Raw genomic sequence first — 21,026 nt, forward strand, 5'->3', positions numbered from 1 at the left:
ATTAGAAGGTAGGATGAAGGATTTGTTGCTGCCAAGTGGATTCTGCAATGGCCTCTGCAGAGTGCTAACGGTAAAATAGAACCCAAAACAGCTGCTGCCTGAGACCCCCGAACAGCATTAGCCTGTTTCACTGCTTCAGAAGACAAAAGAATTATGCAAAGTGATACAATAAAATTAATAACAGCCTCAAGAAGCAATAAAAGCATCAAATGGACTTGACTCCCTGCGGGGGCAGCAAGCATCTCCCTCTCCCAGCTTAGCTCCAGCAATAACTTCCCTGCTGTTGTCAGGTGGTGCAGGCCAGGCATTAGGAGAGTGCTGCAGCCCCTCTGCATGCCCAGTGCATGAGACCCACGGCACACTGGATCTAATGACGCGGAGCCATTGAATTGTATTGGAGTTGCAGAAGTTGCATCCCAAAATTGAGCCCCCAAACCATAGGCATTGGGAATGGGCAGTTTGCACGGGGGCATCTCACACAGGAGAAGCCATCTAGACACACACTCACACATCTGCACATCCCACTGACCCGCAGGCATGCAGCACGGCTCAGATCAGGTCTCCTCTGAGAGCTTTCTGGGCTGGTCAGCTCAGCCCTGCCCCAGCCCTCCACCTGCCCTGAGCATTCTCTGCTTTGCTGGAGGAAATCCTGCACTAAAATGGTTCAATTCCAATATCAATAAAAGGAGAGACTTGTCATAGTGGAGATAGCACTTAAACCTGACGGCAGCTACAGCGCTGCCCCATCCACAAAGGGCATGCCTGGTCAGAACGGTCAGCCTGACAGCTCTTCCTCATTTCACAATCTTCCATAGGGACAGGCAGTCATTAAAAATGCAAGCTCTCTACCCTACAACCAGTTATTTTTACAACTCTTCCTGTGCTTACACTCCCGCACAGCTCATGGGCATTAGCTGGTTTCTGTAGTCTGGTAATGCATCAGGCACGAGAGCTGCTTCAGAGACAGAGCCATCCTCAGTGCTCTCCATCCATACACTCCGCTCATACATCCCAGGTCTTTCAGAGATCCAGAGGCAAATCCTGCTCTCAGGGACCTGCCAGCCAGCCTGAGATGTTGTCTCCAACAGTGGGAAAGCTGCCATGTGGTGCCGCTGGCTGCAAAGTGCTGTGGGCTGCGTTAGGCAGCACAGAGTGCTTCTGGGCACCAGCTCAAATGGTGCTTTTTTGTGCTCTCACTCTTGCTGAATAGACTCTTTGGATGGAAACATTGCTATATCTCTGTAATGACTTAAAAGCGTATAGCAGAGAGACAAATTGAATCCAGAGGCAGAGAAAAAAGAGGCCAGAAAGGGCCCAGAGGGGCTGGTGCTCAGCTCTACCCCAGTCTGCAGCGCGTGGAGCTGAGTAGCATCCAAAGAGCCCCAGCAAACCTCTGTGGATTGTGGGCAGAGCCATGGGCACGTGTGTGTGCACTACTCATCAGAGGGAGCGGGGTCAGCGGGACCTCAAAGCCCCAGGGAGCAGACGGGCTACATGTTGGCCCTGGGTGAGTTCTGGATCGAGCCCAAAGTTGTGGACTCGTGGTTAATCCCCATCTCCAGTGAGGCTAGGCCTTCATTTTGTTGTGTTTTCTGACCTGATGATGCCACTGGAATTATCGTGCCTCAATTTGGGAATGGATCCAGACCCTTCCTGATTTCTTTTCAGATTGCCCCAGTGTCTCCACTGCCTCTATCAGCAGGCTCACCCTGATGACACTCCTGCTGCATCCCCCTCCGCCTCCTTTTGTTCGGCAGAAACAAAAATCCTCCAGCTTGTGTCATAATAATTTCGCCTCTGCCACACTCAGAAACGGTCCGCACGACTGCCGTGTGTTGACTTTCTCTGCTTCTTTGCACTTTTTTTTTTTTTTTTTAACTGCTCTGAAAACATCAATTCCTGCTTGCTCCACAGGGCTCGCAGGAAGGAGTCGGCCAGGCTTTGCCTCCCGCTCCTCCTGCAGTGTGCTCTCAATCTACATGGTGGAAATGTCACTGGCTCCGTTTGCAGCCTTCACTCAAGCGGAGTTAATGTTTCTTGTTAGTGATAATATGACTTAATCAGCTTAATTATTGTGAGAACAAAGTAGACACCTTTGTGTATTGAATAACTGATGGCACACTGGACCAAAAAGCACAGAATGAAGCTTTGAAAATGAATTAAATATGACCTCTAGTACAATCTGCACTTTTGCTAATGATTCATCTCCCATGGAACTCACTGATTTCCAAATCTTACATTTGAATAAATGATACATTCTTTGAATGTTTTAAACAATAGCAGCAATTTTTTACTTCTGCATTTGGAATTCAAAGCGTTCCTCCGATGCCAGGAAGAAGGGCAAACATGTTCGTGTTAAACGGATTGAAAAATAAAACATTTGTGCAGCCGACCGTCAGAAATACATCCAGAGGATCCGGAGGCATTTGTGATGAGATATTTATTTTAATTCATTACCAGGGATATCTGCAACAACAGGTGAAAAAAAATGCGATGGAAGAAATGAAGAAAGAGAGAAGATTCGCAGAAGGGTCACCGAGGTCTTCACATTGAACCCATTCATTTCAATAATGCCTACAACAGAAAATGTCATTAAATAGCTCCAGAAATGTCTTATCATACATTTTTGCCTGCACAGAAAATAAATCCCATTTGTACAAAAGGAAGAGAAGCAGGGAAAGCAACCATCAATCAAGAAAATCATTACCAGTATTAGCAGGGTTTCAGATAGGCCGAGATGGAAAGAGTGTGTGACAGCATGCTGCATGTGAAATAGGAAAATGGGGGTGAAATTGCTGTGTGAACCCAGAGAGAAGATGAGCTGTCTAAATTTGTTCTGCCGCAGTGAGTCATTGGATGTCTGGATCCAAATTTTCCCCTAAAAAGCGTTGGAGTTCACTGCGGTGCAAACAATAACACAGATAACCATTGGGGAATTTGTTTCAGCTCAAGTCTGTCTGAAATTAGGGACTGGTTTGGACTCTCACATCACAAGGACACTGATAATCCTTTTTGCAAGTTGCTGGGTATGGGGGCTACCTCAGCTACCGTCCGGGCTAGGCTGAGTTAGTGTGGGAGCAAAGTCTCTGACTGTACTTTTGGGTGGATCCAAGAGTGGAGATGTCTTTCCTTTTCGTTTCACTTTTTGACTTGTTCTTTCTCTGTCTCTGACCTCACTTTTGGCACAGAAGGGTGCTATCAGTTTTGAATCTTGTTACAGACTTCGCAAAGCTGTTGTCCATTGTAATTCCAGTGAGTTTATATAAAGGTAATACTACTGTGAGCTTTGCCAAGCAGCTATCCACTGCAAGTTTTAGGCAGACTTCAAATCATAGAATCATAAAGGTTGGAAAGCGCCTCGAGGACTCCAGTCCAACATCAGCCCACCCCCACCATGCCCACTGACCACATCCCTCAGTGCCACCTCAGTGTCTCTGCATCACCTCCAGGGGCAGTGATCCCACCCCCTGGCTGGGCAGCTTCTGGCTGGGCATCACCATCGCTAAATCTATGATTAGTTTGAACCTCTCATATAATAGCCTTACTCCTGCACTGACTGAACTTCTCCTGAGAGCAGATGGAACACCTCCACCCAGCTCACCCAAATGCACATCCCTGCAGGCATCTATACGTGAGGAGTTGGATGTGGAGCTGAATCCCATCCATAGGATCCCACTTCCCCAATCTCTACCTTGCTTTTCGCTAGAGGTGGAAATAAAGCTGTGTGTGCAGCAACTGCCTGTCCCTGGTGTTTGATCAGAGACCAGAGGAGCAGACTTCCTACTTGCTTTGAGTCTCCCCTGGATGATCGGGCTTCAGGAATGTGATCCCATGATCAATTTCTAAAGCTAAATCTTAGTTTTTTCTGGTGGCAGGAAATATTTATTTGCAACAATATATATTGTTTGCTTTGCTCAATCTGCTCGTCTTCCCTTTAACTTTTGTCTGCAAAGTTATCACAGTCTGATCACAGTCCCAGCATCTACAGAGTACTCAGTTAGGGCAGAGTCTGCCCCTGTGTTCTCCAAGATCCCCTGTCCTGGTGATGTCACGTGAGATGAGCCTCTGTCTCCCTCAGTGCCTGAGGAATACCTTCTAACTTTGCTTATGAGGAAGATCTGTGATAACCAACTGCCAAATCCATGCTCACTTCTGTTGGTGTGGAGAAGTTTCTTTGCAAGGAGACCCTATGCAGATAGGAAATGGAAACAGGGTGGGAAATGAGCACAGCAAAACATCGCAGAAGTTCTGTGATGCCTGCAGGTGGAATTTGAGTTAAAAGGATTAAAAAAGATAATAAAATCCTCCTTTCCAATTGGATTGCATTGCTGGAGAAGCTCTGAGCCTTGCAACGCACAGCAGTTGCCTGCTCTGAGGTTCCTTCCCTGGGGACCTTGCCTGGGATAGCTCCATCCATTTAGCCTTGACTCTTGCCATCTACATAACACACTCACAGAGAGAGTTATTAGTTTAATTTTCTTGTGAATTACAACAGGGGCCCAGAGAATTAGAAGAGACTTTTTTTTTTTTTATTATCATTACTTTTTGTTTTCCAGTTGAGAGATTGTAAATGAGGCTATTCATCCTGCTAGCAGCAGTGGGGACCCAAACCCAGGCCTTTCTGGAGTAATTGGTTTCTGATGAGCAATCGCATGTAAAACCAATAGCAAAAGCAGGAAGCAAAATATAAATTCTCCCTTTACATGCCGAGATTTTCATCAGGACTGTGTGCCTGGCTTCTTCCTGGGATCCAATGGAAAAGCCAAGCAGTGGGTAAACAAGGCTGTGAACTAAGCCTGAAAAGGATCTTGTATGAGCAAAAAAATTGAGAGAACAGCATTGTCCATTGCCTCTGGGGACAGATAGAGCAACTACAGAAGCCAACAGCCTCCAGCTTCTCAGTGAGCCCTTCGGCACACCTGGGGCTTTGGGCAGAGTGTGGGGAGAGCGGCTCCCTGCAGCATGTTTCTGTATGGGGTGGACCTGAGTGCGCTGCTGCCCAAAAGAGACCAAGAGATGGAGGAAGGCAAAAAGCTGGAGACCAGAGACTGGTGCCCATGCTGCATGTCAAACCAGGGAGTGCCAGCTGGTGGCAATCTGCGTGGTGCCCTGCATTTGCAAAATGTAACAGACCTTGATGTTTGGATTTGATACAAGGGCTGAGACTGTGAGTCAGGCTCTGGTTACCTTTATTTTTTCCCAGTGCCAAGGAAGGAGGCTGCAAATCTGCCCTGACTTTTGTGCTCCTGATGAGTGCTATGGTGCTTAAGGTTTGATTTGTTTATTTATTTCAGTGGCAAATTACATATCAATCCACAAGCGGCTTTCAGCCTTTTCCAGGCTGGGGCTGTGGGACTCGTTCATTGGCTTAACTGGATTGTTTGCTGCTTTATTATTTTTCACTAAAATCTGTTGGCATGCATGCACCTGGTTGGTGCCTTAATGATGAGTAGAGAACTATAGAGATGACAAATGGTGAGAGCACCCTTAAACTCACGTACACAAGAAGACCTCCGAAATAAGAACAATGTAGGCATATCTCTAACAAAATGAACCAAACAAATACACTTTTTTCAGCTTCCAAATGCTGAAAGCTGATCCCAAGGAAATATCAAGCAGAGTAAAGTCTCTTCCAGTACACAGACCTGGCAGCCTGCTTCAAGCAGAGGGGAGCTCAGACATCATAGAATCATAGAACTGTTTGTGTTGGAAGGGGCCCTCAAAGGCCATCCAGTCCAACCCTCTGCAGTACACGGGGACACCCACAGCTCCATCAGTGCTCACAGCCCACCAGCCGGACCCTGGGTGTCTGCAGGGATGGGGCACCGCCACCTCTCTGGGCAAACTGTGCCAGTGCCTCACTGCCCTTATGGTAAAAAACATCCATCCTTTCCAGGCTCCATTCTGGGACAGAACCCATCACCTTTTTGCAATTCTTCACCCAAAAGAGATGGATGTGTCGCTGCAGTTGCAGCAAGAACTCAGACTATTCAGATGTTGCTATTTTCACATTGCATTTCCTTACAACATACAGCCCAGTGCAACACTATGAAGCTGTCAGATGATCTAGTCTCTGCTTTTCCCATTTGCAGCTTAGTGTTCTGGGAGCCCTGGGTGTACCCCATCCTAACCATGCTTGCTGCTGCCACATGCTGATGGGCTCTGATGCCTGCCCTGTCTTTTTGGCCTCTTCCCTGTTGCACCTTCTTAGAAATCTCTATCAGTGCTGAAGACTTTTTCCCCACTTTGAACAGCTGGCCCAAGAGCCCTGCTTCCCCTTCCCTTTTTCACTTCCTCAAAAATTTCCACTCCTGTCAGAGCTGAAATTCCCAAATGATTCTTCTGCATATATGTACAGGATGATCTCCAGAGCACACTTCTGTTTGTTTCTTATCAGGATATGTCTGTCCTGAAGGCTGATCCTTTCTCTTCCAAGGTGATTATGAAGATAAAAAAAAAAGAAAAAGAAAGAAAATGAAAAGAAAAAGGAAAAAAGAGGAAAAAGAGGGAAGGGAAAGGGAAAGGGGAAAGAAAAGGGAAAGGAGAGGGGGGAGGGAGCAGGAGAAGGAGAAGGGAAAAGGAAAGGGAAAAGGAAAAGAAGCAGGAAGTGAACCCTTTATTTGTTTATTACTAACTTCTACTTTTTAACTTTTATTATTTTGGCTATGTCCCCTACTTCCCTCTTTCCAAGCTCAGCAATGAGGAGGTCAGGACTGAAAAAAATGACAGAACAACAGCTCACATCATTATACATTCCTTTTAAATGTGTGTGCTATTTACAAAGATTTACTTGTTGTGGTGACAATTTGTCAGAGACACAAAGTGATGCATGATAGAAGAACTTCTTTTATCAACACAGGCAATATTTTCGTCACTGTGTTTGCTCATTTTGTGCTTCTGTTGTGACCTGGCCTAGGAAACCTGCAGAGGATGTAGGTATGTGGGAGACCTGTGAAAGAAAAAAGGAGACGGTGCTCAGGGCTATGAGAACTTCTGCCCTGGGAGAGTATTTGCAGCTGTTACAGATAGGAGGTGGAAAGATGGGGAAAACATGGGGGAAAAGGATAAAATAACAGCTGGGAACACCTTACCCATAGTGAAATCTCCCTTTGCTTCCTTCTGGGCGGGAACATGTAGTGTAGTGGGATACTACAGACAGGAAATGGGAATTGCTGGGTTCAAGGTCTATGTTTCCACCTTGGGTCCCAAAGAGCTCTCTCTGAGAGCCCCCCTGTAGAGCAAAGAGGAAAGAATTCTTTTCTTCCTGCAGTTGCTTAATGCTCATTGTATTTGCAGAGAAGATACGAAGAAATATGAAGAAAATTCATCCCTGCACAAAATATTTTGGGCACCGAGAGTGTGGTGAAGTCAAGGAAGTGGAATTCTACTGCAAATGTCAGGAGTTATGAAAAATGTAACAGACTTTAATATTCTTCTGCTGTTATTGCCAAGAGTGTCTCTCACCTGCACTCACAGTAAGTGAAGTGCCTTTTATTGAGCCCAGATGTCACTGAGCAGGAAAGATTTCTCTGCTTCCTATTTTTATTTTAAAACTACACCGTGACATTCTGATAATAAATGCTTTCGCCTTCCAAACTCTCACTTTAACTTTTAAGATTAATTTAAGACTTTGGGATTGACCTCTATTTCATGCTTCACTGAACTTTGGCCCCTAATGCCCTGCTACTTGCAGCTTACCTCTGACTTCTGCATTCCAGGCTGTAACTACCTGTGGTACCTAATGCTGAGCCAGCTACTTGGATGCCGCACTGAAGATGTAAAACATTAACCATGCATCTCTTGTAGCTCACTTCCCCATGAGGTTATGTTTCAAGGTAAGTGGTTTGCGTAAGATCCCTCCGAGACCTGCATTTAGTTTTTATTCAGTAGTATAAACAACCTGCTGCTTTTGTGCTTCTCCCTGCAGAGCAAAGAAAAACCCATTTTACACATTAAAATTGAAAGTAGCGTTGCTGAAAGGGCTGTGATGGCTTTTCATGGAGCTCAGAGCATCACGCCTTGCTCCAGGAGGGATCTCGCAGGATGCAAACAGCCCCTCACCCCACAACCCTCCCCCCACCCCTCTCCAGACCCTCTGCCGGGGAGGAATGGGGTCAGCATCCCCCAGCTCTGTTTCACTGCCCAGATCTGGGCTATAAAAGCAGCGCTGTTTTCCATAATGTGCTGCTTTAATTTCATCTTGATAAAGGCATCCCCATGGCTTGGAAAAGAGCTCTGGGAGGGGGAAACCCGGCTTCCAGCAACTCCATCAGCAAAGCCTGAGCCCCAAACCACGCTGTTTAACGGGAGAAGCTCCTGCCGAGCACCGGTGCCGATGTGGCACAAAGAGCAGTGGCGGCAGATGAGCGAGCAGCTCCCCCACGCCGGGATTTGAGCAATCAGGAAATATAATCCGAGCTGGAAAGTGCCCGAGCATCTGCTGGGTTATTAATAAATTGTATGCAATCTGTCCGGGATGAACCTCGGGACGGAGGGAGCCATCTGCTCCCGAGCCGGAGCGCTAATGGTATCTGGGGAATGAACTTAGCGAGGTCGGCCGGCCGCGCTCCCGGGCTGCTCTGGTGCAGCGGCGCTGGAGGAACCCCCAGGGTGGTGTGGGTTGAGCACGGCGGGGTGCCCGCTCCCCACGCTGCTGTCCGTGGGGGGACAGCACGAGGGCTCTGCTCTGATGCCGCCTGCCTGCCCTCCCGGCCGCCGCTGAGTGCCGTCCCTGGATATTCTTCTCCACGGTTTATTCTCTGCCAGCTGCTGCCGTTCAGCCCACGGCCGGCTCTCGGTGCCTGCTGCTACCGGCGTGGATGGGGGTTGGCGTGCCGGTGCCGGCGACGTGTTGTGAGCACGCCTCGCTCCGCAGGCCGAGGAGCCCAGATCTTAATTGCTGAGTGGTGTCTGTTGCCACAATAACGGAGCGGGCTCGATCGAGCACAGGACGACCCACCTTCCCCTAGAGCAAAAACCACGGACTGCGGCATCCCTAAAATAACACGTGGGAAATCTCCCAGCCGCACCACGTGAGGATCGCTCTCCTAAACAAAGGCTATCCTAAACAAGAAAAAACCTCCAGCAATGGGAAAAGGGCAGAAAAGAGCGAGTGCTGCCGCTGCTGGGATCACGAGCGTGGTGCCAACCCCCCCGGATCGCCGCTGGGGACGAGGCCCGGCCGGTGCCGCTCGGTGCTCACGGCGCGGCTGTCGCCCGGCACCGCGTTATTTCCTGCCCGGAGCGCCGCGGCGCTGTTGGGATATTTCCTGTGCTGGAGAGGAAGAAGGCAGCGCATTTTCTCCTACGCTGCGGATCTCGACCCCGCTGGGGGAAGGGTTTGTCAGAGCGGGCTGCGAAAGGCTTTCGCCCTGCGACATGTCCGTGTCACCCTCGGCGACGGGCCGAGCGCCAGCAGCGCCCACCCGGCAGCCGGGCGCGAAGCGATGGACGTCGACCGGTTGCTTTCCGAAACGCGCCGGGGGAAGAACGCTCCAGCTCCGCCACAGCTCCGCCCTGAAGGCCGAGGCGCCGAGGCTGGCACGTTCCCGTTCCCCACTCCGGGACCCTGCCCGCACCGCGGCCGGTGGGTGCTGAAGGGGAGCACAGCGGCACGGGCCCGACTGCGCGGCGCTGATTGCGGCCCGTGACCGCGTCCCTCTCTGCCGACGCTGCTCATCGCACGGTGTCCCCCCGAGGGGGTTAAGGATGGGATGGGACCTCCCGGTCCCTTTCGCCGTGATTAGAGCACTTTCGGATGGCGCGAGAGGCCACTTCAAGCGTTTTCGCTTTAGGGGAGGCTTTGAAACCCGATCTACGCTTGTCCGGGCAGTGCTGTAACCTCTGAGCTGTGCCTTAGAGCCGTGAGCGACCAGACCCGCCCCGCAGGATGCGGACACACCGGCTGGAAGCTCAGCGGCTCTTCGGGTGGCGACCGAGTCCCTGTCGATGGGGACGGTGTTCCGGGACCGGCCGGTCCGCAGCAGCGCGGCCGTTTCCACCTCGGTGGTAGACAACGTCCTGGGTCATGGCACCGACTATGCCGGAGCTGCGGCTTTTCCCCCTCCTCCCGATTCTCCATCTCTTGCTTCAGAGCTTCCTACGGCTATGCCTTGAGCTCAGCGGGAGCCAACCAGGGAAATATCCAAGAATATGTCCAAATATCCCTGGAAAAGTGGTCGCCGTCTCCACTGCCTACAGAGGGGTGGAAGAAGGGAACGTCCCAGCTGGGCAGAGCTACTCCACCTCCGTGCTGCACGCTGGGCTGTGCATTGCTTTTTTGAGGACCTGGCGTTAATTATGACGATGGATAAACTTAATTTGTGATGTCGAGAGTCCTGGTTGTTTCTCATCGGTTTAGCGAGGCAGTCACCCCTTCTATCTCGTGCAGTGCCCAGGCATTCGACGAGCCATCAGAGCCTCGGGAGGGGCAACCCCCTCAGCTGCTCAGTCTGAAGCACTCTGAGACGCCCCAGAGTCGGAGGAGGTGATCTAAGCCACGTGTCAATAGAAATTCCACCACCTTGGCTGCTTTTTCCAAAATCTCCTCAACCTCTCTCTATGGCAGCTTTTCAGTGCGGGTACATGTCGTGTAAAAGCCCATCTGTGCTGATGGTGCAGTACTACGATGCTTGAGGATCTGCCTTAACCTCACTAGAAGCTGGATTTCATCAGAAAGTGAGAGTGTCATGTGTGCTGCACTTGAGTAAACATGAAACAACTTTTCAGTGATGCAGGTTATCTTGTGTTGCTTCTTTGCATACAAAAACATTTTTATCACAAGCAAAACTCAGATGTATGGCATTTTTTTTCTGAATTGCTGCTCAATGGATGTAGAAACTACTCTAACACAGGAGAAGAGACATTGCATCCAGTACCCTTGGCAGCAGTGTTTTATTTTTTCTCTTTAGTAGCTGTTTTATCGATTAAAACATCCTTTTTTCTTTTTCTTTTTTTTTTTTGTGAGCAAGTTTAATTTAGACCTTAGTACAGCGCTAACACACCTGAAAATAAAGCAATGCTCTTTTTGCTGACTGTAACATTATATTCTCATCTCTGTGAATGTGGCATGAAACTTTTCATCCAAAGGAGATCTACTTATCTGAGGTAAGTGGATGAAGTTAGCAAATGGGTAAGTAAGAAAAAAAATATATATATATATACTCCCTTCTTAAAAACCTTTCATCCTGGACTCCTGTAGGGTGAACTTGGTGACTTTGCCCAGCATCTCTTTCTATGCACTTGTCATGACATTGATCTTTGCCCAAAATCTTTGCTACATGAACCAGAAAACAAAACAACCAAAACACAAACAATCAAATAAAACAAACAAACCCTACATATAGACCTTATTTTCAGGGAAGTCAGAAGTCAGGATCATGACTCTGGATTAATTTTAGAAGATCTCGACCAATCTTATTTGTTGCTTTCCACTATTTGATAATGGAGGACCCAGCTACCTGCACCTGGAAAAGTCAACAAAGTGCTTTTACATTGGATGGGATAGATCTATGTCTCCATCTGTCTGTGGTAATAATGGTGTGAGATCATGTAAAATCTGAAGACAAAAGAATGGAAATTAAGAACAGAGCATGTTCCGTTACATTCTGAATTTAGTAGGAATGTGTTAATGGAAGCTCCAGTGCCTGGTTGCCATTTTCCCTGAGATGCTCTACTCAGGATCATTGCAAGAGAGAAAAACCATACTTCATCTTCAGAGTCTGAACTTCCACTGTGCTCTGCATGGAAGGCTTTGGGATAAGAAACGTGGTATTTCCGAATACTTCTTTGGGAAGGTGAGTCTGCCATTGGTCAAGATGAAGGAACACGGGTAAGGTGCAAAGACACAGAAGGAAGAAGTTTGTGTTTTGAGTTTACACAAAATAAACAAAGATGGCACAAACCCAAATGGCATCAAGGACTGAATATGGATCTGGACTCAAGGAATCATTCATAGGATCATAAAATCATAGAGTCATTAATGTTGGAGAAGATTTCTAAGATCACGAGGTCCAACCATCAACCCATCACCAATACGCTGACTAAACGGTGCCACATTTACATGTTTCTTGAACACCTCCAGGGACAGTGACTCCACTACCTCACTGGGCAGCCTGTTCCAATGCTTGACCACTCATTCTGAGAAGAAATGTTTCCTAATATCTAACATGAACCTGCTGTGGCACAACTTGAGTCCATTGCCTCTCATCCTATTGCTGTTACCTGGGAGAAAAAGCTTATCTCCACTTCACCACAACGTTCTTTCAGGAAGTTGTAGAGAGCAGTAAGGTCTCCCCTGAGACTTCTCCAGACTGAACAATTACAGTTTCTTCAGCCAGACAGAGTTATGCTTCAGACCCTTCACCAGCTTTGTTGCTCTTCACCGGGCATCTTCCAGTGCCTCAATGTCTTTCTCTTAGTGAGAAGCTCAAAACTAGATACAGTATGCAAGCTGCAGCCTCATCTGTGCTGAGTACAGAGAGACAATCACTCCCTGCTGACTTGCACTATTGCTGATACAAGCCAGGATACTGTTGGCTTTCTTGGCCACCTGGGCACCATGCTGGCTCATGTTCACAGGGCTGTCAGCTATCACCCTCAGATCTTTTCCCCCCAAGCCTGTAGTGATGCATGGGGTTGTTGTGAGCAAAGTGCAAGACCCAACACTTGGTCTTGTTAAAACTCATTCCATTGGCCTCAGCCCAGTGATCCCTGTCTGGATCACTGCTTTGGCTGCAGTTTTATTTTGCTGTTCAAAAATGTACACAAGGACATGTAAATGAAGCGTATTTTTTGAAAGATTCCAATTAAAGCACAACATTCCTAAAAGAGGAACATTGATGACGATCATCACAGGAGCCATCCAGTAATGGAGCAAAATGTTCAGATTGAGAAGGAGGCGTTGCCAGAAAGCTCTGTTGAAAGGAAACAATGGGGAGAAACATCGGCCATGAGTGGAAGGAAGGGACCTCTTTCTTAAATTCCTCCCTGTGTTCTGTCCTCGTAAGACTGACATGAACTACCTGTGAAGACCCTCTTCCCAGTGTTATGTCTACAGGCAACATGTAGATTTGCTATAAGAAACGAATAGATGGGTGTGAGAATACAGCATGCTTTTGGACATAATTCAGTTAAATCCTCAAAGTTTCTGACAGAGGAACACTGATCGCTGTCATAGTGGGATCGTCTCACCAACCAGTAAGTGCATTCAGTACATTTTATGGCACACCCATTTAACTTGGAGAATAAGCATGAAAGATTAGTTGATGCCTCATTTTAAGTAAATATAAAGACTTCCAGTCAGCTATTAGATTGAAATGTGCTGTGGGTAAGTACTGGGTTAAAACGAACAAAAAAACAAAAGCAACTGAAAGTGAAGCGTAAGGAATGAAAAATGTCAAAGATGAAGCAAACTCAGTGTGATACGCAGAGAAGCATGAGAGGCAATTCGGCAATTCCCACAGTGAGCCACATGATGCCACTCTGGGCTAACAAACGCGCGATATAACCGGAGAAGGGGAGGGGAACACCTTCCGATGCCCATGGAAGCTTTTTTTTTTTTTTTTTTTTTTCTGAACAAGCAGCCGCTGATACTACAGGTGAGTCATTCGTACCCAAAAGGTATGTGGTTAAGATACAGATGTAGGGTTTTTCACTGTTTAATTGTATTCTCTTTATGGAGTGAGCTTGGTTGCTTCATTGACAGAAAGTGTATATAAAGATCTCTTTTTGAGCACTGGTCAGGACATTGATCTCAACCCAAACCCTCTTGCTACATGAACCTGCAAGACATGAACCTGCAAACAAAACAAAAATCCACATGTAGACCTAATTTTCCTGAAATTCAGAGATCAGTAATATATCTCCGGATTAATTTTGCAACATTGTGCCTTGTACAATATTGCTCATAGCATTCCTTCGTTTGGTAACAGAGGACCCATCTGCTTGCATCTAGAAAAGTCAACACTTACACTGAGCAGGATAAATTTTTGTCTCTGACAGGGGTAATAAATGTGTTTGGTCACAGAAGATCCGAAGACACAAGGAAAGAAATGAAGAATGAATAGATTTGAGTAGAAGTGAACGTTTTCTCTTACATTCTGAATTTAGTAGAAGTGTGTTAATGAAAGTCCCAGTACTCCTGCTTGGGAGCATTGTAGGAGGGAAGGACCATGATTCATCTTTAGAGGCAGACTTCCACTGCACTCTGCATGGAAGGATTTGGGAAAGGAAATGTGGTCTGCCTGAATACTTCTTTGGGGCAATGAGCTTTCCATTGGTTGTGATAAAGGATTGCAGGTAAGGTACAAAGATGCAGGAAGAGTTCATTCAAATGTTTTGGGTTTACTTTGGGTAAAATCCACAATCAGCTGGCATCAAGGAGTAGATATGGATCTGGACTCAATGCATCAATGTTGTTCCATTGACAGCTTCAGTGGTGGATTTCTGCATGGACTAGTAAAAAGTCAGAGCAGAAAAACAAAGAGAGCAGAAGGCAGATGCATATTTGGTGCCACAGAAGTGTGTTTGGTAATCTAGAGCTGAGTTTTATGTGTGTGAGGTGCAGAGATGAGGAAGAAGCAACTTGCTCTCTGCCCATAGCCAGCTCTTCCCTATCCAGTGTGCAGGTGAACGTGAATGCAAGGAGAAGCAGAGAAGAGATGCACGGGCAGGCATTGTTTTTCACTTAGAGGTATACGCACTCATCTGCCATTGCAAGAGTCAGACAATGGTCTGGTTACTCACACACATGACTACAACAGACGACAAATACAAATGAAAGAAACAAATATCCATAAAAGCAGATGTCAGCCCCGTCATTTTTGAAGGAACCATCAAGATGCCATTAAGGAATCAGGGGAAGAAAAAAAAAAAAGCAACAATACAGGCTAAAAATTAAGGAACGAGAAATAGAAAGAGGCAAAAACGAAGCGAACCCAGCACGATACACAAGGAAGCAGAGGAACAATTCTCACAGCGAGCCACATGATGGCGCTCTGAGCTAAGGAACGCGCGATGCGATCCGAGGAAGGGAGGGGAACACCTTCCGGTGCCCATGGAAAAGAAGGCAGAGCAAAAGCGAGCGGCGGGGAGGAGGAGGCGCGTCCCGTGAGGAAGGACTGCGGGGGCGAGCGCGGCCGGAGGGTTTGGAGCAGGCGGGTCGGGAGGTGCGTGTCGCGGAGAAGAGAAGGAGCGGTGCGGCGTTGAGGGCGATGGTCGGCGGTGGAGCAGCGCGGCGGAGCTGGGGGGAGATGCTTCTGCCTGCACATGGAAAAGACAACAAAATGCCTACACACTGGACAGGATACATTTTTGTCTGTCTGTTTGGAGTAATCACAGCATGAGATCACAGAAAATCCGTAGATGCAAAGAATGGACATGCAGAACCAAATGTGTTCTGTTACATTCTGAATGTAATAGGAATGTGTTAATGAAAGTTGTGGTGCCCAGTTGGTGCAATATCTGCCAGAGGTTGCTGCTTCCATTTTGCTTGAGTTGCTCTACTCAGGGGCATCACAGGATTGAAGGACCACACTTCAGATTCTGAACTTCCACTATGCTCTGTGTGGAAGGATATGGGTAGCAAATGTGATGTGTCTGAATGCTTCCTCAGGGAGATGATCATGTCATTTGTTGGGATAGGGGAATACAGGTAAGATGCTAATGTGCAGGAGGAAAAAGAGTTCATCTTTGTGGTTTTTTTTTATACGTAGTGTACTGAACATCAGCAAGGCCTTTGCTATGGTCCCACTTAATATCCTTCTCTCCAAAATGGAAAGGTGTGGATCTGATGGGTTCACCGCTTGATGGATGAGGAACTGATGGCAAGATGGTAATCAGAGAGTAGAATTCAATGGCTCAATGTCTGGGAAGAGATCAATGATGAGTGGTATTCCTCAGGAGTTGGTACTGGGTCCAATGCTCTTCAACATCTTCATTGATGACATCGACGGTGGGATTGAATGCACCTTCAGCAACTTTGTGGATGATGTCAAACTGTGTGGTGTGGTAAACACACCTGAGAGACAGGATACCACATAGAGAGACCTAGACTGGCTGAGCAGTGGGCCCAGAAGAACCTCATGAGGTTCTACAAAGCCACATGCAAGGTCTAGGACTTGGGTCGTGGCAAATGCCACTAAGAATAAAAGCTGGCAGTTGACAGGATTGATCAGAGCCTTACCAAGAAGGACATGGAAGTACTGGTGAATGTTAAATTGTGCATGAGCCAGCTATGTGCCCTTGTAATCTGGAAAGCCAACCGTATCCTGGGCTGCATCCAAAGCCACGCAGTCAGCAGGGCAAGGGAGGGGATCTGCCCCTCTGCTCTGTGCTGTGAGACCTCACATGGAGTGCTGCATCCAGATGGGGAGTCCTCAGCGCAGGAGAGACATGGACCAGTTGGAGTGCATCCAGAGGAGGACCACAAAAATGATTCAAGGGATGAAACATCTCCCTGTGAGGACATGCTGAGAGAGCTGGGGCCATGCAGCCTGGATAAGAGAGGTCTCAGGGTGAGCTGAAAATGGCCTTTCTGTATCTAAAGGGAAGCTGTAAAAATGAAGGGGACGGGCATTTCAGCAAGGTCTTTTGTAATAGGAGAAGGGGAAACGCTTTCCAGTGGATGAGAAGAAATTTAGATTAGATAAAAGGAAGAAGTTTTTTGCAGTATGGGTGGTGATGCACCGAAACAGAGTGCCCAGAGAGGTTGTGGATGCCCTGTCACTGGAGAAACGCAAGGTCAGGCTGGACAAGACAGTGAGCCACCTGATCTAGCTGCGGGAGTCCTTGTTTGCTGAAGGGGAATTGGACTAGATGATCCTTGGGAGACCCTTTGAATTTCTTTGATCCTTCAATGATTGCAATTTGGCATAAAAAAAAAAGAAACAAGCAGAAGAGAGAAGCATCGACGAAGAATGAAACAAAGGAATCTATTTCAGACTTCCCTTCCTGCACCCAGTCTTTTTAAGACTTAGAGCAACTGCTTGCGGATCCTTGCTTCTCTGAGTTTTGGCAAAAAGGAACGTTTACTTTCCTCTAAAAAATGTAACGAATGACATATGAATAGAGCATGCTATGGGAAAGACTTCTATTAAACAACAAGATTTCAACAGAGGAACACCAATGTCCGTTATTGAGACAGCTGTACAACAAATCAAACACATTCAGTGCTTTTCAGAGAATGCCCATTTCACGTAGAAAAAAAAGTGTAAAAGATGAGTCGGTGGCTAACTGCAAATAAAAAGATAAAACATAAGCTGGAGCAGTGAAAAGCTGAGAGAATAATCGAGGAAAAAAATATATGTGCACATAAAGGTATTTAAAGCAGAAGGAAAAGGCAAAAACAAAGCGAATGCAGTGCAAAACACAAAGAGAAGGAGCAATTCCTACAGTAAGCCACATGATGGCGCTCTGAGCTAAGGAACGCGCGAGGCGATCCGAGGAAGGGAGGGGAACACCTTCCGGTGTCCGTGGAAAAGAAGGCAGAGCAAGAGCGAGCGGCGGGGAGGAGGAGGCGCGTCGCGTGAGGAAGGACTGCGGGGGCGAGCGCGGCCGGAGGGTTTGGAGCAGGCGGGTCGGGAGGTGCGTGTCGCGGAGAAGAGAAGGAGCGGTGCGGCGTTGAGGGCGATGGTCGACGGTGGAGCAGCGCGGCGGAGCTGGGGGGCCGCGGTGCTGGTGCTGCAGGCGGCCTGGGCGCTGGTCGGCGGTCAGGTGCGCTACTCGGTGCCGGAGGAAGCCGAGGCCGGCACGGTGGTGGGGCGGCTGGCGCAGGACCTGGGCCTGGAGGCGGGCGAGGCGGAGGCGCGGCGGCTGCGCCTGGTGTCGCGGGGCCGGCGGGCGAGCGTGGAGGTGAGCGGGGCGAGCGGGGCGCTGGTGGTGAGCTCGCGACTGGACCGGGAGGAGCTGTGCGGGAAGAGCGCGCCGTGCGCCCTGCGCCTGGAGGTGCTGCTGGACCGGCCGCTGCGCGTCTTCCACGTGGAGGTGGAGGTCACCGACATCAACGACAATGCGCCGCGCTTCCCCGCCGCCTCCAAAAACATCAGCATCGCGGAATTAACTACCTGCCAGGTACCCGTTTTCCTCTGGAGGGCGCGTCGGATGCGGATATCGGATCGAACGCGCACTCTCGTATACACTGAGTCCCTCCGAGCACTTTAGTATAGAGGAAGAAACCAGTGATTCGCGTAGTAAATCTTTGTTCCTGGTGCTCACAAAACCTCTGGACCGCGAGTCGCTGTCGGAGCACCGGCTGGTGTGACGGCGAGTGACGGGGGCAGGCCGGCGCTGACGGGCACGGTGCAGCTGGTGATCTCGGTGCTGGATGCGAACGACAACGCGCCGCAGTTCAACCAGTCGGTGTATAAAGTGGATCTGTCCGAAGACGCCTTGGAAGGGACAGTGGTGGCGCGAGTGGCAGCCACAGATCCGGACAAAGGAACTAACAGCGAAATGATTTATGAAATCGATACTTTTAATCCTCCGTCTGCCTCTGACATTTTCACTATAGATGCAAACAGCGGGCAGATCAGACTCACGGCTCCCCTGGACTATGAAACAGTTCCTTTGTATGACCTGCACGTAAAGGCAAAAGACAAGGGGACACCCCCACTATCGGGCCACTGCAAGGTGTGGTGGAGGTGCTGGACGTGAACGACAACGCGCCCGAGGTGTGGGTGACGTCGCTGTCGGTGCCGGTGCCCGAGGACGCGGCGCTGGGGACGGTGGTGGCGCTGCTGAGCGTGTCGGACCGGGACTCGGGGCCGAACGGTCGGGTGCGGTGCGCGGTGCGGCCGCCGTCGCCGTTCGGGCTGGTGGCGACGTTCGCGGGCTCGTACTCGCTGGTGCTGCGGGAGGCGCTGGACCGGGAGCGGGTGTCGGAGTACGAGGTGGAGGTGCGGGCGGAGGACGGCGGGGCGCCGCCGCTGCGCGCCAGCCGCGGGCTGCGGGTGCCGGTGTCGGACGTGAACGACAACGCGCCGGCGTTCGCGCAGGCCGTGTACACGGTGCTGGCGCGGGAGAACAACGCGGCGGGCGCGGAGCTGGCGCGGCTGTGGGCGCGGGACCCGGACGAGGCGGGCAACGGGCGCGTGAGCTACTCGGTGTGGGAGGGCGGCGCGGGGATGGGCGCGGGCTCGGGCTCGGGGTGGGGCTCGGGGTGGCGTCCGGCGTCGAGCTACGTGTCGGTGGACGCGGAGAGCGGGCGTGTGCGGGCGCTGCGGCCGCTGGACTACGAGGAGCTGCAGGTGCTGCAGTTCGAGGTGCGGGCGGTGGACGCGGGGGAGCCGCCGCTGTGCGGCAACGCCACGGTGCAGCTGTTCGTGGTGGACGAGAACGACAACGCGCCGGAGCTGCTGCCGCTCGCGGGCGGCGGGCCGGGGCCGTGGGCTGCGGGCTCGGCGGCGGAGCCGGGCTCGCGGGCGTCGGGCTCGGCGGGTTCTCCGGGCTCGTCGGGCTCGTCGGGCTCGTCGGGCTCGGCGTCGTCGCCGTCGTGGTCGCTGTGGGCGCGGGCGGCGTGGGGTGCTCCGGCGGGGCAGGTGGTGGCGAAGATCCGCGCGGTGGACGCGGACTCGGGCTACAACGCGTGGCTGCGCTACGAGCTGCGGGAGCCGCGGGGCGAGGGCCCGTTCCGCGTGGGGCTGTACAGCGGCGAGGTGAGCACGGCGCGGGCGCTGGAGGAGGCGGACGGCCCGCGGCAGAGGCTGCTGATCGTGGTGCGGGACCACGGGGAGCCGCCGCGCTCGGCCACGGCCACGCTGAGCGTGTCGCTGGTGGAGGGCGGCGAGGCGGCGGTGTCGGCGGCGGGGGCGGGGGCGGTGTCGACGGGGGCGGGGCCTTGGGCGGCGGCGGGCGCGGAGGGCGGATCTGCGACGGCGGCGGCGGCGACGAACGTGTGGCTGGTGGCGGGCATCTGCGCGGTGTCGAGCGTGTTGGTGCTGGCGGCGGTGCTGTACGGGGCCGGGCGCTGGGCGCCGCGGGCGGCCGTGCCGGCGGGGCCCGGGCCGGCGACGCTGGTGTGCGCCAGCGAGGTGGGCAGCTGGTCGTACTCGCAGCGCCAGAGCCGGAGCCTGTGCGTGGCCACGGACGGCGCGGGCAAGAGCGACCTGATGGTGTTCAGCCCCAACTGCCCGCCGCCGCCCGGCTCCGCGCCGAAGGAGACGCCGCACGAGCCGCCCTCTCTGCTGGACACGGTCAGTGCCGCTTATCCCTTTATTTCTTCCTTCTCTGTGTCTATGATTCACAGCATAAATACCTTCGTTTAACTATGTGTACTTTAATAACAATTGTTGGATTCGTTATAAATCACCTGGCATGATCTGCATAGTTTGCCAGCTTCTCTGTATATTGCACCGTTGATGGGGTTTTGTCGGGTTTGCTTCTGTCGTCAGTGGGAGGTTCTGTGCATGTCAAAATCAACGTTCTGGTGGGAGATGCATTTCTGACAGGTGTTGGAGGAGAATGTGGTTGTAGCACCCGGTAGAGCTGGGGCTTTTTCTCCAGTGAATGTTGAGTTTATTTCTAGATCCCTGTTCTTGAGAGAACAGCTCACCATTGGTGAGGACTCCAGAGCTTGTCAATAAACACAAATGAGAGGTTTTTACTGTTTTCTGAATCCGTGTTGGGATCGGGGAGTGAGAGTTGCCAGGAGGCTTTAAGATACTGGAGCCTTCCTGATCTTGAGTATCTCAGCAGATGCTGTCTTTGTTGGGACACAGGAAGCCTATCAACCCAGTGACTGTTGACAGCAGGTCCATCTGTGCAGTGTGCTGGGCTTCTCTAGGCCCTCTACAGTCAAATTCTGTGTTTCCTCACTCCTTGTTGCGCATGTGGCATTTCTGCTTCTGAAGACATCTGCCATGTGCACTTTTATTCTCTTGTGTTAGAATATGGCATTTTTTGCTCAAAGAAGGAGTTTTTTCCAAGATTGGTGTTTCTGGCTGAATTGTCTGAACTTCACTGCAGTCTTCTCTGTGTTTGTTTTGTTGCTTGGGATGGGAACAAATGCCCTCTGTATTCCATATTTTGGC

The 21,026-nt window shown here is 50.3% G+C and overlaps 1 protein-coding gene across 1 annotated transcript; it reads left to right on the forward strand.

Annotated features, from left to right (window-relative positions):
* Positions 1 to 9,245: 9,245 nt before the first annotated feature.
* On the forward strand, positions 9,246 to 20,595 carry LOC104916629 (protocadherin alpha-2-like). Its single transcript, XM_085236825.1, is given in 6 exon segments — positions 9,246 to 11,106; positions 11,201 to 18,054; positions 18,057 to 18,120; positions 18,123 to 18,254; positions 18,257 to 18,628; positions 18,631 to 20,595. Coding segments are annotated over 5 exon segments (2,625 nt in total). The 5' UTR covers positions 9,246 to 11,106; positions 11,201 to 17,628; the 3' UTR covers positions 20,262 to 20,595.
* The last annotated feature ends 431 nt before the right edge of the window (positions 20,596 to 21,026 follow it).

Source organism: Meleagris gallopavo, chromosome 15 (assembly GCF_905368555.1).
Source record: "Meleagris gallopavo chromosome 15, MGAL_WU_HG_1.1, whole genome shotgun sequence".
In the NCBI taxonomy this organism is placed as follows: Eukaryota; Metazoa; Chordata; class Aves; order Galliformes; family Phasianidae; genus Meleagris; species Meleagris gallopavo.